The following is a 19,858-nucleotide window of genomic DNA, read 5'->3' on the forward strand; positions in this document are numbered from 1 at the left end:
AGTAGACAAAAACTTGTAACAGTCATTGTAGCCAAGAACATGTGAAACACATAGGTTTTCATATCAATGGAAAGAGGGGACTAATAAATGCTTTAGCTGTCATTTTATCCGTCTGCAGATGTCCTCAATCCTGAGTTTTGGCTTCTGATTAAAGGCAGTTGTCCATGGTTTTGCTTCATTTCCCTTTAACACTCTTATGTGTAATTGTTATAGATTGATTTATTTAAATATTCCTATGGTTTGGTTTATGTCTGCAGAAATTTCATGTGCTTTTTCAAGTAATAATTGGGAAGAGGGAAATGGAAAGTTTCAGTAATTGTTGAGACTGTTGATTGTAAGGGTTTCTGTACTACAGAGGGCATCAAAACTAATCCTCAAAGCATTCTGTACAAAATAGCAGAAATCTGTAAAGTGCAGATTATTTATTTAATGTGGCAAGCGCTAGTTGCATATCAGAGACTTAAATACATTTTTCTTTTAAGATTTGGTGTACACAGTTTGCCAGTGAGCCTAATGTGTGCTGTGCTTAACTTGTAAAAATTTTCTAGTCACTATGTGTTTGCATATACATAAAAAATTTGATGGATATATATATATATATATGTGGCTTTGTGGGTGAGATGACAAATAGTTCTTAATGCTCTCCAGCAGAATAGGTATTTTCAAATGTCTTTTCTTTTAATTTATGGAACAGTTACTTGTCTATAGAGTTTGTTTCTAGTCACAATGCAGGAATTTAATATTATCCAAGACATTTTCAAAACTCCCAGATATTTGGTTAAAATGGGTCATAGAGTTGGAGCGTATTTTGCAAAGGTCTGCTTACAGAATAGAAGAAGTTAAAGTATAGATAAGAAATATCGGAAATACATTCAGAAATATTAAGGAAAAAAAAAAGGAAGATGTTTTGATCTTATTTGGTGGTTTTTTTTGTTTTTCCATGTTTCATCTTTATTTTCTTATTTTTCCTCAAATTATTGTTTCACAACAACAATTTCCATTCTTTCCTCAAATTATTGCTTCTACAATGTGGAGATCTGAAAGGACTTATTATAGACAGCAGACTGTTAATATGTGTCAGTATAATTCAGTATTGCATGCATTTGACATTTCTGAACTTGTTGCTGGAAAGCATCTTGCCAAGCGACATGGTTTTTAAGTTTGCTCCCTCCCTCTTTGCTAGTAACTTCAGGATCTCTTTCAAGATCTAGTGAAAGTCTAGACTGTGAAAAAAAATTGAAAACCAAATTGGGTAAGTCTCTGAAAAATAGACTATAGAAAATATTCTATTAGGAAGAGGATGCAGCAGTGGACAATTAGTAAAACTTAAACATATACATATACATGTTTATATATGTCTGTATATATCTTCATACTTCTACACATCTTTTCACAAAGATCCTTTGTTCCAAAGTTTTTGTAGTCTTTGACATGGAAAGAAGAGAGGATGCATGTAAGCAGTTTACATAAGGGAGATTATATAAATTATGCACGAGGGCAGAATGGGATGGATTTCTGGGAGAAACAGGCATTCAGGAAATTTGATTTGAAGGAGAATGGAAAAAAAGAAAAAGTTCTTGCTAGGCAAGAAAAACTTTCCCATCTTAAGGGATTTGTTGACTAATAAATTGGAAAGGATAAGAGGGAAGAAAGAAATGTTTGGTTGAAGAAAAACTTGTAAAGACTGCAAAAAGCAGAGACAAGCAGAAAGCAGTTTAGTTGGTGCTACAAAACTAACATCTATCAAAGATTAACATACAGTATTACATGGAATCATAATTATCCTCTACATTTAGAAATTCCTACAGCAGTATACAATCAATACAGATATTTTCAGGAAAAATTACATGTGGAAAAGAAGATTAATAATTACATGAGGTCTTGAGGGTAAGAAAGAGTGTTTTAGGCAGTGAGTTCTGATCTGAAACACAGAGAAGTCATCAGCTCTGGGCTACAAGTAAGGCCTCAGGTCAAGAATTTGGTGAGACATTTAGAGCAGTTGATACAGTCACAGTTTGGATGAGTCGGGAGATGTAAATCGCAGTGAAAATGGACAGAAAAATGCTGCTTAGCAATGATTCTGTGTTTGAAGTAGTAAGGATGACTTGAAGTCCATTGAGAACAAGAAACAAAATAAGTAGTGAGAGCCTAAGCATGGGGAAAGTTAGGAGATAATAATTAAAGGTGATACAGGGGTTGTGGTCCTAGAAGATGAGGAGAACAATAACCCATTAAGAAAGAATCACTCAGAGCTAAAACTCGCACATTCAAATATGTGAATATCCTTCTGTCTGAGGAGATGGAATAGATGGGTGGTGAGAAGCCTGTAAGGATATCATAAGTTTTATTAAATAGGAAGAAACAGTAATATTTAGTAAGAGACAAGCTATTAATAGATAATTCTTTTCCACGTGTTTAAACCTTGGCCATCTTTAACCTTGACTATCTTAAAAGGGGTTTGCTGATGAAGTTGTGCTGATGGTGCATTCTCCACCTGTACCTCCCCTGACAGAAACAAAGCATTTACCAGCAAGAGGCTGATTTGAATGTCATTTAAATCGATTCCCTTGTATTAGTATAATAGTGTCTATAGTAGGGTTTTTGTCTTTTTTTAGTTATGTTTCTTGCAAGTATAAAAGCTTTTCCCTTTGTATCTCTACTACAACTATGCCAACAAAAGTTGTAGGAGTGGGTCATGCCTCATTGGCTTTGAGTGAAGCCACAGTGCTGATGGAGATTTCCTGACAACTGTCTCCAAATTCATTTGCATCCTTTTTATGGCAGTCGTTAAGGGTGAGAGGTAACTATTTGTTACATCAGCAGAAAACCAGGTTGATGAAAGTCATAGTTCCTCCCATGTTCTGGAGACAGCTATGCTCTTAATTCCTTTTAAAGAACTTTCTCTCTTCATGAGCAGATGCTTCAGTTTATGGTAAGAAGAATAAAGCCTATATTGCTTTCACAATCTGCACTTTTATCCTTTGCCAGAAAGGAGTTTTGTAGTGTACAAAAGTGAGTAGCAGCCTCGTATTTCATCACCAGGGAGGTAATCGTAGTCCGAACAGGTCAGTAAAGTGCATGGCATCTAGCAAGACATGTTCTTTCTTACTGGATGGTGCAGATGTGAAAGTCTGTAGTGACTGAACAATAAGCTGATTGCAAAATTCTGGCAAATCACTCCCCTGCCTGCGTTGTTGGTTTGTGTATTACACATGTGGGTGACAACTACATATTTGTGAAATGGATTATATTTGAGACAGCCAAAATTAAAGTGATCTGTGAGGCCTGCAGAGCCTATGAAATCCTTCAGGGAATCAGGAAAAGCCTGTATTATGCTTAGAGATGAGTTCAAACCTGGTGTGTGAATCAGAATTTAGCTTTGGGCAGCTCCAAGGTTTTGATGTGAGATCCTCTTTTAAGAGCCTTTTTGGCTTACACTGAGGGGCTGGCAGTATCTGGCAGACAGTGCTGCCCTTTTCATCTTGCTTTTGTTTGTAGTCCTTTGGGGAAAGGGCTTAAATATTCGGAATATAACCTTTCTAAGTGTTCCTGGTAACATGCTCGGAAATGTGGAAGGATTATTTGATAGATGGTTTTCAGCATTCTGGTGCCCACAGAACCATGGCTAATCTTTCTAATCTTCTTTATCTAAGGTAATCTGTATGTTCTATCCTCTCTGCATCTATGTATCTTATGCTGAAGCTGCACTGACTGGAAGCTCTAAAATGCCTATTTTTGTTTCTTTCCAACAGCTGGCTGTCCAGACTCCTTGATTAAAGAGCTTCATCACTTCAGGATTCTGGGAGAAGAACAGGTGAGTTAGCATCTCAAAGGCAGCGTCTTAATGTCATGAAAGATAGACGCTAATGAGATAGTTTCGTCTCTCTCTAGGGAGGCAGAGTGTATCTCATGACCCCCAATGACCTGAAATGTGGGGGAAAAAAACATACCGGAGATATATGTGAGATTTTTTTTTTCATTTTATCCAGCAGCCTTGACAGGTTATTAATTGGTACATCTGTTATCTGCCACAGCTTTTCAGCTTTCAACTACAGCAGTAAACAGGCTCTCTAAAAACCAGATAGACAAACAATCTGACTAAGGGATTGATACTTACAGCTACTCATTATACTATCCATCTCTCTTTCTGGCCTTTTTTCTCTTTTAAAAGTGTGTTTCTCATTCATAATTATAGCTGTGCTTTGGACTCGGAAAACTATTTTTGTAGAGGGATCTTAGGAAAGCATAAGTAAAGTATATTTTACAACACTCACCAGATGCTCATAGTTATTATTTTGTCAATAATGAAATTAATGTACAGACATATTGAGAAAATGGCCTTAAATTTTGAGAGACGAGTTGAATTTCAGAAGCATTGAGCATTTGAAAATTCAAGTTGTCTTTGTCTCTGAAGTATCTCTCCTAATATACTGGTTATAAAGGCTAAATGCCTGACATAGAGTTGCAGGTACTAGGGACTAAAAGCTCAGCATTAGTGTGTTGTAAGTGAGAATCTGTGTATTTTCATGAACCTGGCACCAAGGGATTTGGACAAGGTCATATAAGGGCTGTGACAGAGGTAGAAGCAGGAGCTTCTACCTGAAATGTTAATTCAGAGTCTAGCTTCTTAGTTTTTAGATCAGATTTTATTATCAAAACACCCTGTTGCTTCTCCTTTCCCTATCCCTCTCCCTTTTTTAATTACAGTTAGGGCTGCTGGTACATTTTCTAGACTTCCAAGTTTTCATCCACCAGCCCCCCACTTCAGTTGTTATAGAAAGTCAAAAGCCAAATTCCTCAGAGACTCAGCTTTTCCTCAGCAAGAAGTGGAGTGTGGGAGGGTTTGTCTGACAGAAGTGGGGGGAAAAAAAGACAGAAAGCAGACTAGGGTAAAGGAAGTACTGGAAGGAGGAATCTGGTGAGATTGAGGACTTAGGAAGAGGAAATAAAAGAAATTATGACCAAGATTGATGGGACCAAGAGACTGGTTAGAACCAGCTGACAAATGGAGGGCAGAGTGAGGCGAAGCTTCAGGACACCAGAGAGATGGGACTGGCTGGTGAAAGAGCATAGGAGTAGAAACCAGAATGGTAGAGATAAGGCTCTGACAAGGAGCTGGGACCAAGGACTGGAAGGGAATGACTAAATGCGGATACTTGTTAGAGACTGGTAAATAAAGAAAGATCTGTGCTTAATGAGCTGCACAAGGATGTGAAGCTAAGCAGAGTAGGAGGAGGGGGACAAAAGGAGAGATCTGAAGGAAAAGCAGGGAACAGCTAAACCAAGAGACTGCGAGTATGAGGGAGAGGGCTGAACCAAACAGACTTTTATAGCTCCACTGGCAGAGTTCTGGGGATGGAGTTGTAGACCAGCTTATTAGCCTTGTTAATGACCACTGACAAAGGAATAAAATTTAATTGATGGACTTCTTTTTTTTTCCTGTTTGCTTCTTAGAAAAGGAAGTGGTAGACATAAAAATGAAGGCTAAAAGAGTTAAGATTGCAAACAAAGAATTCAGACATTAGGAAATGTCAGATTTAAGATTGTTTATGTAATCTTAATACTTTATTCCACTCACCTGCCCTTACACCTTTGCACAAAGAGAGTATTAAATTATATGATCCCACTTCAGAAGTGGGATGATGTAAACAATGAGGAACCACAAAAGAAAAGATATTTAAATTCTATCCAATAATAAAAGAAGTCTGTAAAAGAATAGAGGATTTTGATAAGGAAGGCCTCACTAATCAAATAAATACTGTATTTTTGCCACAGAGAATACTTTTTATATTCTTTTGGACTTCCGTAATGAAATTACTCCTCTTTGTATTGGATACACCTAGATAGATGAGAAATTTTTGTCATCATGCATTAGGAGGGTGAAACTATGCAGTTGTAAAGTTGTTTTGCGGAATGGGTCTGACATATAAACATTTGCCTTTCTCTGAAACTGGCTCCACTAACAGGTTGTTTGGATACAGTGGTTACCATTACAGTCTTAACCAATGTCTTTGCAAGTAGAGAACATTGCCATCGGGCTTGAATTATTCCATAAGCCCGTACCATTATAAAGAATATGCAGTCATATTCTGCCCCTACAAAAGCATTGTTATCATGAGTCTACTGATGACCGCAGGAGCTCTTGCTTGAAGTTAGCACACACTTTCACATTTTGGTGCAAAACCAAGGTAAAAAAAACCTAAAATATATCTAAATGAAGAAAGAAAGGAATTTCAGGTCCTTATTCACATGGCTCTCTAATTATTTCTGATATTTATTTAGTTAAATATTTGCTTTTTTAAAAGATCTAAAGTGTATTTTATGTTATGATGTATACTAGATAGAAAAAAATCATAATTAATTCTAACACTTTTTTTTAAATTCAGACTGCTTACAATTTCAGTATCATCAATGAACATACATTTTCTTCCACTCCAAGCAACAGTCAAAGAATAATAGGGGCATGTTACTGCTCATGTCCAATCTGGATTTATTTTTTAAATGCTTATGTATTTAAGGCCAGTTTTGTAAAAGCAGAATGGACTATTGTGATAATCTATTTTGATCTCCTTTAGATTCTACATTACATTACTTTCTTGGATTAATTCTTGTTTAAACCGGAGTATATTGCCTAGAAAAACATTAATTCTTTGTTTACAAATCACTTTGTACCTATAATAATCCTATTATACCTCTCAGTAGTGAAAGACACAGAATTCCCAGCCTCTTTTCTTTCCACCACTTTACCAGCACCAGTATTGCATATCTCCCATATACATTGCATATCTGCCATTCCCCACTGTCCAGATCCTTTACATTTCCAGTTCCCTTTGTCCTGTCACAAGGCAATAGGTGATCATAATAATACAAAATGACTTCAACCTATGAATGCAACTCAAAAAAAGCCAGCATACCCCTGAAACAGGACTGAAAAAAATAGCTTATATAGCAAAAGGGAGTCTGTTTGCCAGTCAGACTGTCAGATAAACATGTTTCAGACAGAATAAAGGAATCTTTCAGTTTGAAGTGAACATTCCCACTGGAGCTTATGAGTTCCAGTTAAACCAGGTGCTGCCCAATAAGGAATACAATTTCCCTTCTAGAGATTTCTCTTTATTAATCCAAGAGATGCCTTAGTGCTTTTGGACATGGATGAACACAGCTCAGATTCAGCTTCCCGGACAGAAATCCTGTTCTGCAATTGTGGGTAGTCATTTGTTCCTAGAAAAATAACTTTACATGTGCCTGTGCTGGAAAGTAAGTTGTTTTTTTAAACTCAGTTTACCAACAGTTCAGATACCCCTGCAGCATGAACTTAACCATCCATATTACATCTTCATTACTTCCTGTTCTCAAATTGTTACAAGCTTTATCAGTGACTTGCTTTTCTTCCAAGTCATTGATAAAAATTTTAGGTGGCATAAGGCCAAGAATCAATACCTTCAGGACCTTTTTGGGAACACACCTGCTTAATAATGATTGCCCATTTACAATTATATTTTAGACATGCCAGATAGCTAAGTTTTCATCCTCCTAATATATGACATGTTAATTTTGTATCACTCTAGATACTTAATCAAAATGCCAGATGGCAGCAAGACAAATGCCTTAGAGAAGTCTACTTCATCAACTCTTTTCCCTTTATCAATCAAATTTCAGTTAAATTAAAATCAAGCAACTGTTCCTAACAAAACCCTGGTCTCTACCTTTTGTTTATTGATGTTTTGTTTCCTGTAAATATGACTATATATAATTTTTGTTGATGTCATTAAAAGAGAGGTTTTGAGCAGCTTGCAGAGTCAAACCACTTGAAAACATGTGTCTATCTGTCAATCCAAATAAAATGTTTCTTTATTTAAATGTAAGCATTGAAGGAAAACTAATGCTGAGAAAAAAAGGCTTTGTGTTCAACTTGAGGTATGAAGGTTTTCTGATTGATCTAATATTTCCTAAAAGGTGTTCTATAATAATAAAACAGTTGTCCAAATAGTCAAACTTCTCAGTAGTCTCTGGGACATGTAAAACTCCCATGTCTTCTGTTCTGTTAGTAATGTACATTATGGGAAATTCATTCGAGCTCGAAAGTCTGTCTTTTAAGGTTTAGTTGGTGGCAACAAGATAGTTTTTAAAGAGGGAATTGTTTTTAGGCTTTATGGAACAAGATGATAATAGTTTGTGTGGTGAAATAGAAGAATACAAGCTTCCTTGGTACGTGATATGTACTGTGGATACCGAACTTACCACATAAAACTTCCAGAGTAATTAGCTTAATATGCAACACACATCCATTTATCAACAGATTGCTACCTTACTTGATACTTGACCCTTTCGGAAGGTGCCAGAGAGGCTGACCTAGGAAAGTCTCCAAAAGCAGCTTTCACTGCTTTGTTTTGGACTTGCTTTTCACAGACTCTCCCGGTGCACAAAGCTCTGTACAAGGCAAAGAGTCTCTGGGACATGCAGCCCAAGGAAGGGTAAAACCTGAAGCTTTCTAACTGTCCTTAGCTCTATTGAGCTGCTTCGTGCACTTTGATCTCACTGTTCATAATCCCTAGCATAATGGATGCAGTCCCACCTGCTGCCTAACTAATTCACTTCATAGGTACCCAAGATACACTCAAGATTGGGATGAAAGATTTATTAACTGAGAAGCTATTGAAAAACAGCACAATATGAGGAAGTCTGCTGCAGGACCCATTTGCCCTGTCAGGCTGGCTATCTCTGCAAATAAATGCAAATGGTTCTACAAGTGGTGACAGTACTAAATATGGGCTCTGTCCAAATACAGCGGAAGGCAGGTAGTTCAACAAGCCAGTGCCAGAGACAGTAGAGAGAAATTGCTTTATTTCAGACCTAAGTACTACGATATACCAACATAGCAAGATGACTTGGAGTGAACTGTTATGGAGTCTCCCTAAAGACTCTCTGAGAAACTTCCCTCTTCCCCCCAGAGTGGTAAAAAAAAAAAAAAGTTTAATTGTTTAAATAGAATATTGTGATTCATGAATAAAATAGCAGCTACATCTGAAGGCTAGAAGGGAAAACAAATATCACAAGAGCAAGCAATCTGCTGCTATACCTGAGTGCCCCCAGCAGGTCACAGCACAGATGAAGCAGATGACAACAGGAGGAGAAGCTGCTAAGTAACGTATGGCTGTGCTTCTCTGCTATATCATCTGCTCTGACAACTTTGCAGAATGTATTGGCCAGTTTCTTGATATTTTGACAGGAGAATGGTCAACTTTAACATATCTCCCCTATCAGCTGCTACTGAAACTCATACCACTGCTCACTTTTTCTTTAGAAATGTTGTGGGTGTGTTTATCCCTGGAATCTGAACAAGTCTGAGTAGGGGCACTCTTCCCTTCACACGTCCCTGTGCTGTTCGGAGACAGTGTGGGCTTGCACTAGGTTTTGCTTTGAGCTATAGGTTTAGGAGATGTGGAATTCTAGTATTAAAAGAACACAGTGTGGACAGAATGAGGTTTTAAAGGAATTTGTATATAATGCTTGTGTGTGGCAAGGGGAAAGGAATTTGTATATAATGTGTGTGTGTGGCAAGGGGAAAGTCCTTTTGATTTTTTTTTTTTTTGCTTGCAACACTTGCTAGAGGAATTTTTTTGAAGTATATGCTGCAGAATATTAATGTAAAGTCAGTCTTAAGCTAATTGATATATATTTACCCATTCAGGCAAAAGTAATGTCAGCTGACAATTCTAATTAATCAGCTGAGTTTAGTGCAGGAAACTGTCAAATATGATCAACAAAATGTTTCTGAAGTATTTGTGGTTCAAGATTTTTTTGATAACTACACTTGGAATAAATGTAAGTTACCTCTTGATAATTCACATGCAGTTAAAAAAAAAACATTTTCACTGAATAATTTCTCCAGTTCATAATTACTAAACCTAAGCTATTTTATTACTGTTCTCAGATATGGATCTTTACGAGTATTCTTCCTTACGGCTCTGTGCTTTCCCACCCAGGCCCCTGGCTTCAGCTACTGCTCAACGTGGGTGATACCTACATGCATCTCTGTTTCTTCCACGTTTCTGTCTAATATCTGATTTCTGTCCATCTCATTTGTCTTAACTTTTGGATTTGTCATCACCATCCCACCACTCAATTAAGTTTACAGTCTCGCAATTTCATGTGACCAGTGCTGTGCCTCTCTTCTTCCTATGCTATATCTGCTTTGAATGTCTCCTAACTACCTTCTTCTCTGCCTTCAGAGAGGTAGTTGGAATCCATGGGAGTTCCTCAGCTTTGTCTCTCCTGGATTATCAAAACTTTATTCTCTTTGAGTTCTTGTCATAGGCAGAGCAAGCATCTCTACCTTCTTACGCCTTTTTTAACTTATCTGTGCACTAGACAAGTAGAAGTAATTTATTTTTGGTTCAACAGCTGAAATAAAAAATGAGGAGAGAGAAAAGACAGAGTACTTGTGAGGGGAGAAAAGTCAGCAGAGGAGTCCAGTAACTCAGGAAAAACAATGTAGTGATGCTCCAAGGAGAGCCATGTCAGTCCATCTCTTTTCAATATATATTTTAGATTACATTTTTGTAAGTATTTTTACTAGTCCAATGAGTACTAAGGAGTTTGTATTTCAAGTTGCCTAATTACATTAGAAAACTAATTTGTGAAGGTTTTGTATGTGTATAATACATATAAATAAAGTGCTTAGTCTACATTATGTACTAATAGCCTCCACAATCTAATTTTGAAACACACAGATGGTTATTTGATTTATAGGAGCAGTAAAAACAATCTGACTCCAGAAAGTAGATTTTCTTTCCTCTGAGACTGTTACATGCAGTTAAGAGAATCAAGTAATTGAATTACTTTTCAAAGATTAGAAATTTTGGCTTTACATCCACTGTTAAACTTTTGTCCAAAGTTCCCTGTGAGGCTACTACTGAGCAGATGCTTTTAGTTGTGAAGGAAAAAAAAGGAAAATAAAGAAAACTGTGCCCAAAGTATAAAAGCAAAATTAAAATAGCACAAGGCATATGCGCTGTGGCAGGGGGGGTTGGAATAGATCGTCTTTTAAGATCCCTTCCAACCCAAACCATTCAATGATTCTGTGATATTAAAGCATAACTTGCAAATTAAATAACATAGCAAGGAATCATTTATTCACAAAGTGTATTTTGCAAGAGTTCTGTGCATCCAGGTGTGTTTCAGTTTTGTCTTAGTATCTGAATCTCACTGTAACTGAAGACTGCAATCCATAGTTAAACCTGTTTTATTACTGCGCCACTCCAATGATTTTATTTATATTGCCCTTGATTTACAACATCAAATGATTGAATTTCCACTGGTTGAAAAACATTCTAAGACTGGGAAAAGCATCCCAATCCGGAAAGAGGAGAGCAGGGAATGAATGGTTAAAATTATCCAGCCTCTGTGTCTATGTCATACTATAAATTAGAATAATTTATAAAAATCATTTCTAAAGGCCTTGACAAGTCTTTGCAAGCAGATTGCACAAAAGAACTTCATGATATGGTTGAAATACCATAAGTAGAGCTGGGAATTTTTTTCCACTCAAAATTTTGTTCCATGAAAAGTATAGATTTAGGTTGACTGGGACAATTCACAAGCTGAGGGGAAAGTTCACAACAGGGTGCAGTTTTCAGAGGGAAAAAAAAATCAGAATGTTTTGCTTCTACTTTGTTCATATACCTTTAGCTGTTTTAGCACTAGTGATTTGGAGTAAATAATATTTTTTTAAGTCTTTTTTTTTTTTTTCCAAATATGCATTGAAATACATGGTTCTATGGTGAATCCAGCAACTACTTACCTACCTGTAATTCTAAGGACCTTATTACAGTAGCATATAAATGCCTGACATGCTTTGCTCAAAAGCTGCTTTCTAGCAGCAGTAGACGGCTGGTGATTTCTGTGTAATTTTATGCCACTCATTACCATAGTATTTGATGTCCTCATGACTATTAATAGATTTTTGCCTCTTAACACTACAGTGAAATCAGCAAGTATCATTCTCCCTCTTTACAAACGGGGAACTGATGAGAAGCATAGATTAAGTGACTTACGTGAAAACCGCAGGAAGGCTGCGCTGCTGCCAGGAATTGAAATCAGGTGCCATGAATGCCAGTTCAGTCAAGTTCCCCATGTGTTAAGCTTTGTAAGAGGTTTTTCCAAAAAGTAATTGGAAACATTTTTCCTCCTTGTAGCACGCAGAACCATTTTACACATGATGAGTAGTACATCTCTAAATAGGAGTCACGTTGATAATCATTGTGTAATAGATATTGTGAAATATTCTGAATGTACAGAGGAGTTAGATTCGTCTTTTAATGACAGCTCTTTATGTGTTAGATATCTAGCCTAAGTTAGTTTTCTCAGCTTCAACCATAACACTTCACAGGGTGATTCATCCTACCTATCTTAGACATCACATGTAAGTCAGGATAAATTCCCTTTTTGGGATCTTGTTTCTTCTCATTCAGTATATTTGGAGCCTGTATGACTCGATTAGGTTAAATGTTTATTTTTTGAAGAGGTAAAATTGTGTGAGGTGGTACCTATACCTTGGTTTCAAAAATAGTTTAGGCCAGGTGACTTAGGATCAGAATTATTGGAACTGAAGCAGCTATTGTGGGAGTCACCTAATTTCACCTGTCAATATGTAGCAAATTGTCTAATCTGTCTTTATTGTTATAGAATGGGTCACTCCAGGGCTCAGTTCTTCTCATGTTGATGTACAAATATAAAAGAAAAAGGATGAATTGCATCCTGTCTCTCCTGTAATTACAAAAGGAGTCTAAGCAACCAGTGTAACTATAGGCATCATCACTATCTCATCCAGACATGTGACCAAAAATACATCAGGAGCTCCAAAAACATTTAAAGGCTTTTGAAAATTGACTTGCTTTAAGCATGCTGATTGCATCCGTCCTGTGTGATATGTATGGCTGTGGTATATGGGAGAAAATGCCTCTAATACATATAATCTGTCACTATATGCAAATAGTTAATTAATAATTCATGAACAAGTGTTTTGGTCCTTTAGAAGCCTTTTATAAATGCACCCTTAATGTAAAGTAAGTCATTTTGTTTCAGGCTACTGAATAAAGAATATAAATCTGCCTACGTTATGTAGGAACTGAGTTACGGCAGCACACGTGTATACATTCTGCTGCTACATGTTGTTTGCTGGGTTTTAAGAGAGCTAGAGTACAGGCACAAGGAAAAATAAATTGGAAAAATGACATCTTAGAAATGTATCTGGACTTTGAAGGTAGAAAACAGGCTGGTAACTAGATGTCAAGATGTGCAAATGCATTTAGTAGGATCTTTCCTGACTTCAAATTGATCAATTTTTTTGGCTTTTATAGTGTGAAAATCACTGATGCCAGTGCCATACTGATTTGGCTTGAGTTCTGTGCTGTACCAGTAGAAAACGTCAAATTTGTTGGACAGAATACAATGACTTTGTCCACCTTGCCAGTAGGTAGACTGGGCGTTTCCTTTCTGTAACTTTCTCTAACAAGACAGATTGATTCCCATCTTACCTATCTTCCTTTTTTGTCTATCAAAAAAAAAAAAAAAAAAAAAAAGAGGAGATGAGAGGAATCTCTCCATGCCATTTTAGGTTAAGTTAATGACTGGAAAGCATATCCTTTTTTTCAGCTGATAATTTATAATGGAAACGCTGACAGAATCTCAGCTACAGTGTCACTGGTGTTTGCCTCTGTAATAAGGAGCCGCGAACAATCCCACAGCACAATTTTCCATCTGAACGGGCTAAAAGAGGCACTGTCCTCACCTTCAGGTCCAGTCTCTGACCTGAAGGAAAATTAGGCCAGCAGAGGAGTTTTGCAGCTGTGGTTATGCATATTTCTGTTTAAGGCCAGCAGAACACTCGGAGCTCTTGGCATGTATTTAGTGCAAGGATCACAAACTTTGTCAAAAATTGATAGAGTCCAGTATTAAATATTTATGCCATTACTCTAGGTTCAAGCATAATAATAACACAGAAAAACACCAGTTGACTTGTTGACCTCTGCATTCAAGGAGACTTTGCAGACATGTCTTGTATGTTTGTCCAAATACTGATTTTTTTCCAGATACAAGATGCTTAATTCAGGATTTCTGACTGTTGTTCATACCCTGAGTGATATTTTGAAGGCTTCCTCTACTTTTAGATCTTGCTTTTTTTTTTTTTTTGAGAGGATGTTTGTTTGGGTTTTTTTTTTTTTAATTTACAAAAGTGGATACTTTCAGTTTGTTTTTTTTTTCCTATGGTGCAAAACTATATGTCTATTATAGTGTTTTCAGAAGTCACATACTATTTTTAAAAACCCAGTGTAACAAGACATGTTAAGGCATGTTAATGATGGTGGATGAGAAGCTCAGTATGAGCCATCAATGCGCCCTTGCAGCCCAGAAGGCCAACCACATCCTGGGCTGCATCAAGAGGAGCGTGGCCAGCAGGTCAAGGGAGGTGATTCTCCCCCTCTACTCTGCCCTGGTGAGACCCCACCTGGAGTACTGTGTCCAGTTCTGGAGCCCCCAACATAAGAAGGACATGGACCCGTTGGAGAGGGTCCAGAGGAGGGCCACGAAGATGATCAGAGGGCTGGAGCACCTCTCCTATGAGGACAGGCTGAGAGAGTTGGAGCTGTTCAGCCTAGAGGAGGCTCCAGGGAGACCTGATAGTGGTCTTCCAGTACCTCAAGGGGGCCTACAAGAAAGATGGGGAGAGGCTGTTCAGCAGGGCCTGTTGTGACAGGACAAGGGGTAATGGTTTTTAAATGGAGAGAGGTAGATTCGGGTTAGATACTAGGAAAAAATTTTTTAGACTGAGGATTGTAGAACACTGGCACAGGTTGCCCAGAGAGGTGGTGGATGCCCCATCTCTGGAAATGTTCAAGGCCAGGCTGGATGAGGCTCTGAGCAACCTGATCTAGTTGGGGATGTCCCTGCTTCTTGCAGTGGGTTTGGACTAGATGACCTTTGAAGGTCCCTTCCGACCCTAACCATTCTATGATTCTATGATTCTAACATTTGCAGAAGAATCTTCCTAAATGTACCCAGAAAATATGTAGCGGAGCCCCTGTCTTTGTAGGTTAAACCTCTTCTTTGTGTGTAAGGTTTTGGTCCTAATGCTTCAGTTTTCCTTGTGGGATTTCTTTGGAGAGAGCTGTGGATTGGAGAAAGAATTTTTGTTTGTTATCCCATAAAAAAGGGGAAGAGGATTTTCATGAGCAGTTACGGGGTAAAAGTTTATGAAGCACTAAATACTGTTTTGAGTGCTGTAACGTAAAGCTCTGTTTTGTTCCTTTAGCACACCACAAAGTCATTCCGCTCGCAGAGAAAATTCATACTACTCCCTTCCTCTTTGGCCTTTTGGATTTTCCTGTTTTCTTTGGGGCTGTTAGGACCAAATGCTTTCATTTATTTCACTCTCTACAGTAGAGCAGATTTATAGAGAAATCTGAAGGCTGGTTTACAATGGTTATATAGCCAGTAGCGTGGAACTGCACCAACGCAGAACCCTGGAGTGGACGTGATTTACATGTACACAGCATGTAAACTGCTCAGCTTCTCTCTGGCTGAAAGCAGGGTAAGTTAGACCAGGGAAAGTTATTGCAATGGCATTAGTCATTTCAGAGTGGGTGTTTTTGGCAGTGAGGATATAGTGGGCGTGTTATTTAATATTGCTGTGTGTCAGTGTCTCCATCATTAAAACTGAGGTTTTTCCACAGCCTTTTAGACTATCCGTATGGAACTAGACGAAAACTGCAAAAACTAAGATTTCCTGGGAAACCCTGGGAAAAAAAAACTGTACACCTAACATTGAAATAAATGTATATCAGAGAGTTATTTTACCAGTCAATTTCATGAAATTTATTTTGAAAATAAAGTTGACTGGGCAATTTCTACAACCCTTTAGCTCTAAAACATTATACTGTACTTCTGGCTATAGATCCTTGGAGTTCTTAATGGATTTTTTTTTTTCAATCTGTATACAGCATTTATTAGTATCTATTGTTGGACTGTATTTATGATGTTTGCAATATTTTTTATAGCGATATGAGAGATCTTTAGGTTACTTACAGAAACAGTCTGCTGTTTTCTTGATTTTAATAATCCACACAGTTTTTTGGTGGTGAAAATGATAGCTGCAAGTGCGAAAATGATGCGTGTGATGTGAGCTGGAGCGGAGTGACACCTCATTTAAAGACATTGTGAAGTTTTAGACTTCTGACAAATAATCCAGACTTAGCATGTGAGACATTAGGATGATTGACTTGATTGTGTGGGATAGATTCAAGGTCAAAGTTTTGGGGTGGGGTTTCTTTTTTGTGTGTGCTGTTTAACACCAGTCCGTTGTATTGTAGTACAACCGCTACCAGCGCTATGGGGCCGAGGAATGTGTGCTGCAGATGGGAGGCGTGCTCTGTCCAACTCCCAGCTGTGGAGCAGGATTGCTGCCTGAACCAGGAGTGAGGAAAATTCGATGTGAACCAGGCAACGGAATAGGCTGTGGGGTAAGAACATACATTTTCCTACCAGCGGTGTGGGAAAAAATTGCTATTGTACAATGTTAGAATAAGGGGGGAAATGTTTGTGGTTTGTTTTGTTTTTTTTTTTCTTTTCCATCAGTGATTCTGAATTGCCCTTCATACCAGAGTGGGATACTGGATCTCAATATACAATTTAAATAGAGCACCATGGCTTAGGAATGATGACTTCATCGTGTCCATTCCAGAATTATTTGCTTTATTTGGTTTAAGAAGTTGCTGAGTAGCTACAGTAAGAAACTGAACTGTGCAAATGACAATCCAAATGCACTTTGACTTTCTTCTCCTAGCACTCAGCAAAAAGGAAGAGGATCTTGAGCAAACCTTTAGATATTATATTAACACCTACTTTCTTTGTAAGTCATAGAAAAAGGGGAGAGAGAGAATGACCAGTCTGTGAGACTGCAGTGACATTGCCTATGCATTTTAAGATACATGATGAAAAGAAATATAGAAATATTTTTGTTTTCTCATAAAAATTGCTTTTAAGCAGGGAGAATCTATGATTCATGGTGAATTTCTGGAAAACAAAAACAGATGATGCTTGAAAATGTTTTTGCTAAGAGGTCAGATCATATGGATAAATGATTTTTTGGCAGTAATAAAAACAGATACCTTACAAGAATCAAGCTTTGGGGGAAATAGAAATATGTAGAAAGAAATATATATATATAAAAGAACCTATTAAATGTTAGGTCAGAGTGACTAACTGATGTTTGTACTAAGTGACTCTTTCCGTGGTTGGTATTATTACTGAATACCACGCAGGCTATGAGAGAAGAGAAAATATCTGTATTTATAAAATATTATCTTGCTCTTGCTGTTGTCTTTCTTGTGGAAAATGCACTTTTTATGGCAATTTTGATGTTGCCCAAACAGATACCATGGAAGAATAATAGTTTGCCGAACTAGGAAGTCACAGTAACTTGTCTTCTGTGAGTAGGTTAGCATCTGTCGACCTTGGTACAACTTCCTATCTGTCCATGCAGTGGTGCATGTAAAACAGGGTACTTCTCAGACGTACTGAGCAGACATAGGGCTATAAAATAAAGCAGAAGGTGGGAAAGTAATAAGAAACAAGACTGAGTAAACAAAAAGAATTGCCTCTGGATTGACTATTAGGGATTGGTTAAAAAAGATAAAATCACAAATAATTTTTACCCTGCTCTCTGCCTTGAAGTCATGAAAATCAAGCTGTCTTGTAGCTTCATTCATCATCGTTCTGTCGTAGTTCAGCCCCGATCAGGACCAGACTACGCAGTCTCTCTCTCACTCCCCCCACCCTCCAAGAGAATAGGGGGAGATAATATAAGAAAAATGGCTCAAGGTTTGAGATAAGGACAGGGAGAAAATCCTTAAAGTTACCGTTACGGGCAAAACAGACGCGACTTGGGGAAAACTATTCAACTATTACTAAAAACAGCAGGAGAATGAGACAGAGAATGAGAGAACCTCCCTCCACCCCTCCCTCTTCCCAAGCTTAACATTATCTCTACTACCTTCCACCCCGAGTGGCACGGGGGGAAAGAGGGAATGGGGGTTGCGGTCAGTTCATCATGCGTTGTTTCACGCCGGTGCTTCATCGTTGGGGAAAGAGCTCCTCATGTTCCTCCCCTGCTCCCCACGGGTCACAGTCCTTTGTGAAACTGCTCTGGCGTGGGTCATCTCTTCCATGGCGTGCAGTCTCTCCAGAACGACTGCCCCAGCGGGCCCCCCACAGGCCACAGCCTCCTTCAGGCATCCACCTCCCCTGGTGTGGGGTCCTTCATGGGCTCCAAGTGGATCTCTGCTCCTCCATGGACCTCCATGGGCTGCAGGGGGACAACCTGCCTCCACCATGGTCGTCACCACAGACTGCAGGGGAATCTTGGCCAGGAGCCGCATTACTCCTCCCCCTCCTTCTTCACTGACCTTGGTGTCTGCAGCTGTTCCTCTCACAAGAAAAGTTCTTCACAACAGGCTGGCAGACGCCTCTCAGAATCTCTTTACATCATCCATCTCATTTCCTCTCCACTTCTTGCAGCCAGGCTGGGCCAAATCAGGTCCAGTTGGCTGCCTGGCGAGAGGCCAGAGGGTGAGGCCTGCAAGCCCATGAGGCCTGCGCCTCCCCCTCTGCACCTCTGCCCCGCTCCACTTCTTCACATCTTCTTGTCTCTTTTTTTTTTTTTTTTTTTTTTTTCTGTTTTCCCCTTCTTAAATACGTTATTGCAGAGGCGTTATCACGGAACATTCTGCCACCAATCGGCTCGGCCTTGGCCAGCAGCGGGTCCGCCCTAGGCCCGGCCGAGTCCACTGAACAAAGGGGAGCGACTTCTACCAGTTTCCTACAGAAGCTGCCACCTTAGGCCCTCCCTCACTAAACAAAACCACAACACATTCTGAAGCAGCAAATGCCCTGTAAATAAAGTGCACATAGAATAAAGGATTTATGTATTGCCTGGTTTAGCAAAAACTGCTCTGTTTCCTTTTATGAACTCTTTGCTGCTTGCTAGTGACCGGATCTGCACCCTTGAGTTTAACCTCATTTTTTTTTTTTTTGGATTATGTCATTTGAACATTAAGGGGTACAATTCACTGAGGCTGAAATAAAAATTGAGAAGCTGGTCTCTAACCTAAATTTTTGTAACATTAAGGCCCTTCCTCAGAACCTGCAATGGAACAGGGTGAAAAGACATTGTCTTTCAATCTTTCTTTGTACCCTGAACAAATTGTAACCTCAAGGAAGATTTATTGTGTAAGTTTTCCTGTGGTGAGGGTCCTAGCACTGAAGTCAGCTGCCAGTGAGAAAGCTGGCTGAAGGTAAGGATTCACCTGCAAGAACACCGAGACAGTTAGGAAAGATATTTATTTCTACTCTGGTTTCTTTAGTCATTTTGAGTATTTTCTGTTCAGAAAGTTAAATTATGGTGGGGTTTTATCCAGACGAGACCTGGCCTTTTTAGTGTGAATGCCATCCACTCTTCTTTGTGGAGTCCAGGAACATCCATTTCAGAGTGCGTTCCCTCTGGGTTCCCTCACAAGTGTACACAATGATTTGCAAGCTCAACGAAAGGTCCAAGATGAAAAATGTCTCTCGTCCATCTAAATAAAGGTAGCGAAAGATGCCTTGCAATACTTAAATGTACAGCTTAGGTTAGAGATGCATTCCTTGTTGAAGCTGGCAAGAAAAGAAAGAAGGAAGGCAACGTTAATCTGGAGATTCTCTACTAATATCTATGTCATCCTTTAAGCTATACTTTAGATATGTAGAGTCTCTTTTGGGATATTTGAACCTCTGCCTTTGGCTAAAGTTCAGAGTTGATAAT

General features: G+C 38.6%; 1 protein-coding gene across 1 annotated transcript in view; it reads left to right on the forward strand.

The window, feature by feature from the left end:
• PRKN (parkin RBR E3 ubiquitin protein ligase) overlaps window positions 1-19,858 on the forward strand; it is a 766,947-nt gene that overhangs the window by 636,521 nt on the left and 110,568 nt on the right. The window contains exons 8-9 of the mRNA XM_086743743.1: window positions 3,753-3,814; window positions 16,371-16,520. Of these exons, the coding sequence (XP_086599869.1) occupies window positions 3,753-3,814; window positions 16,371-16,520 (212 nt within the window). The remainder of the gene's footprint in view (window positions 1-3,752; window positions 3,815-16,370; window positions 16,521-19,858) is intronic.

Source organism: Chlamydotis macqueenii, chromosome 3, assembly GCF_036417535.1.
Source record: "Chlamydotis macqueenii isolate bChlMac1 chromosome 3, bChlMac1.mat, whole genome shotgun sequence".
Classification (NCBI taxonomy): Eukaryota; Metazoa; Chordata; class Aves; order Otidiformes; family Otididae; genus Chlamydotis; species Chlamydotis macqueenii.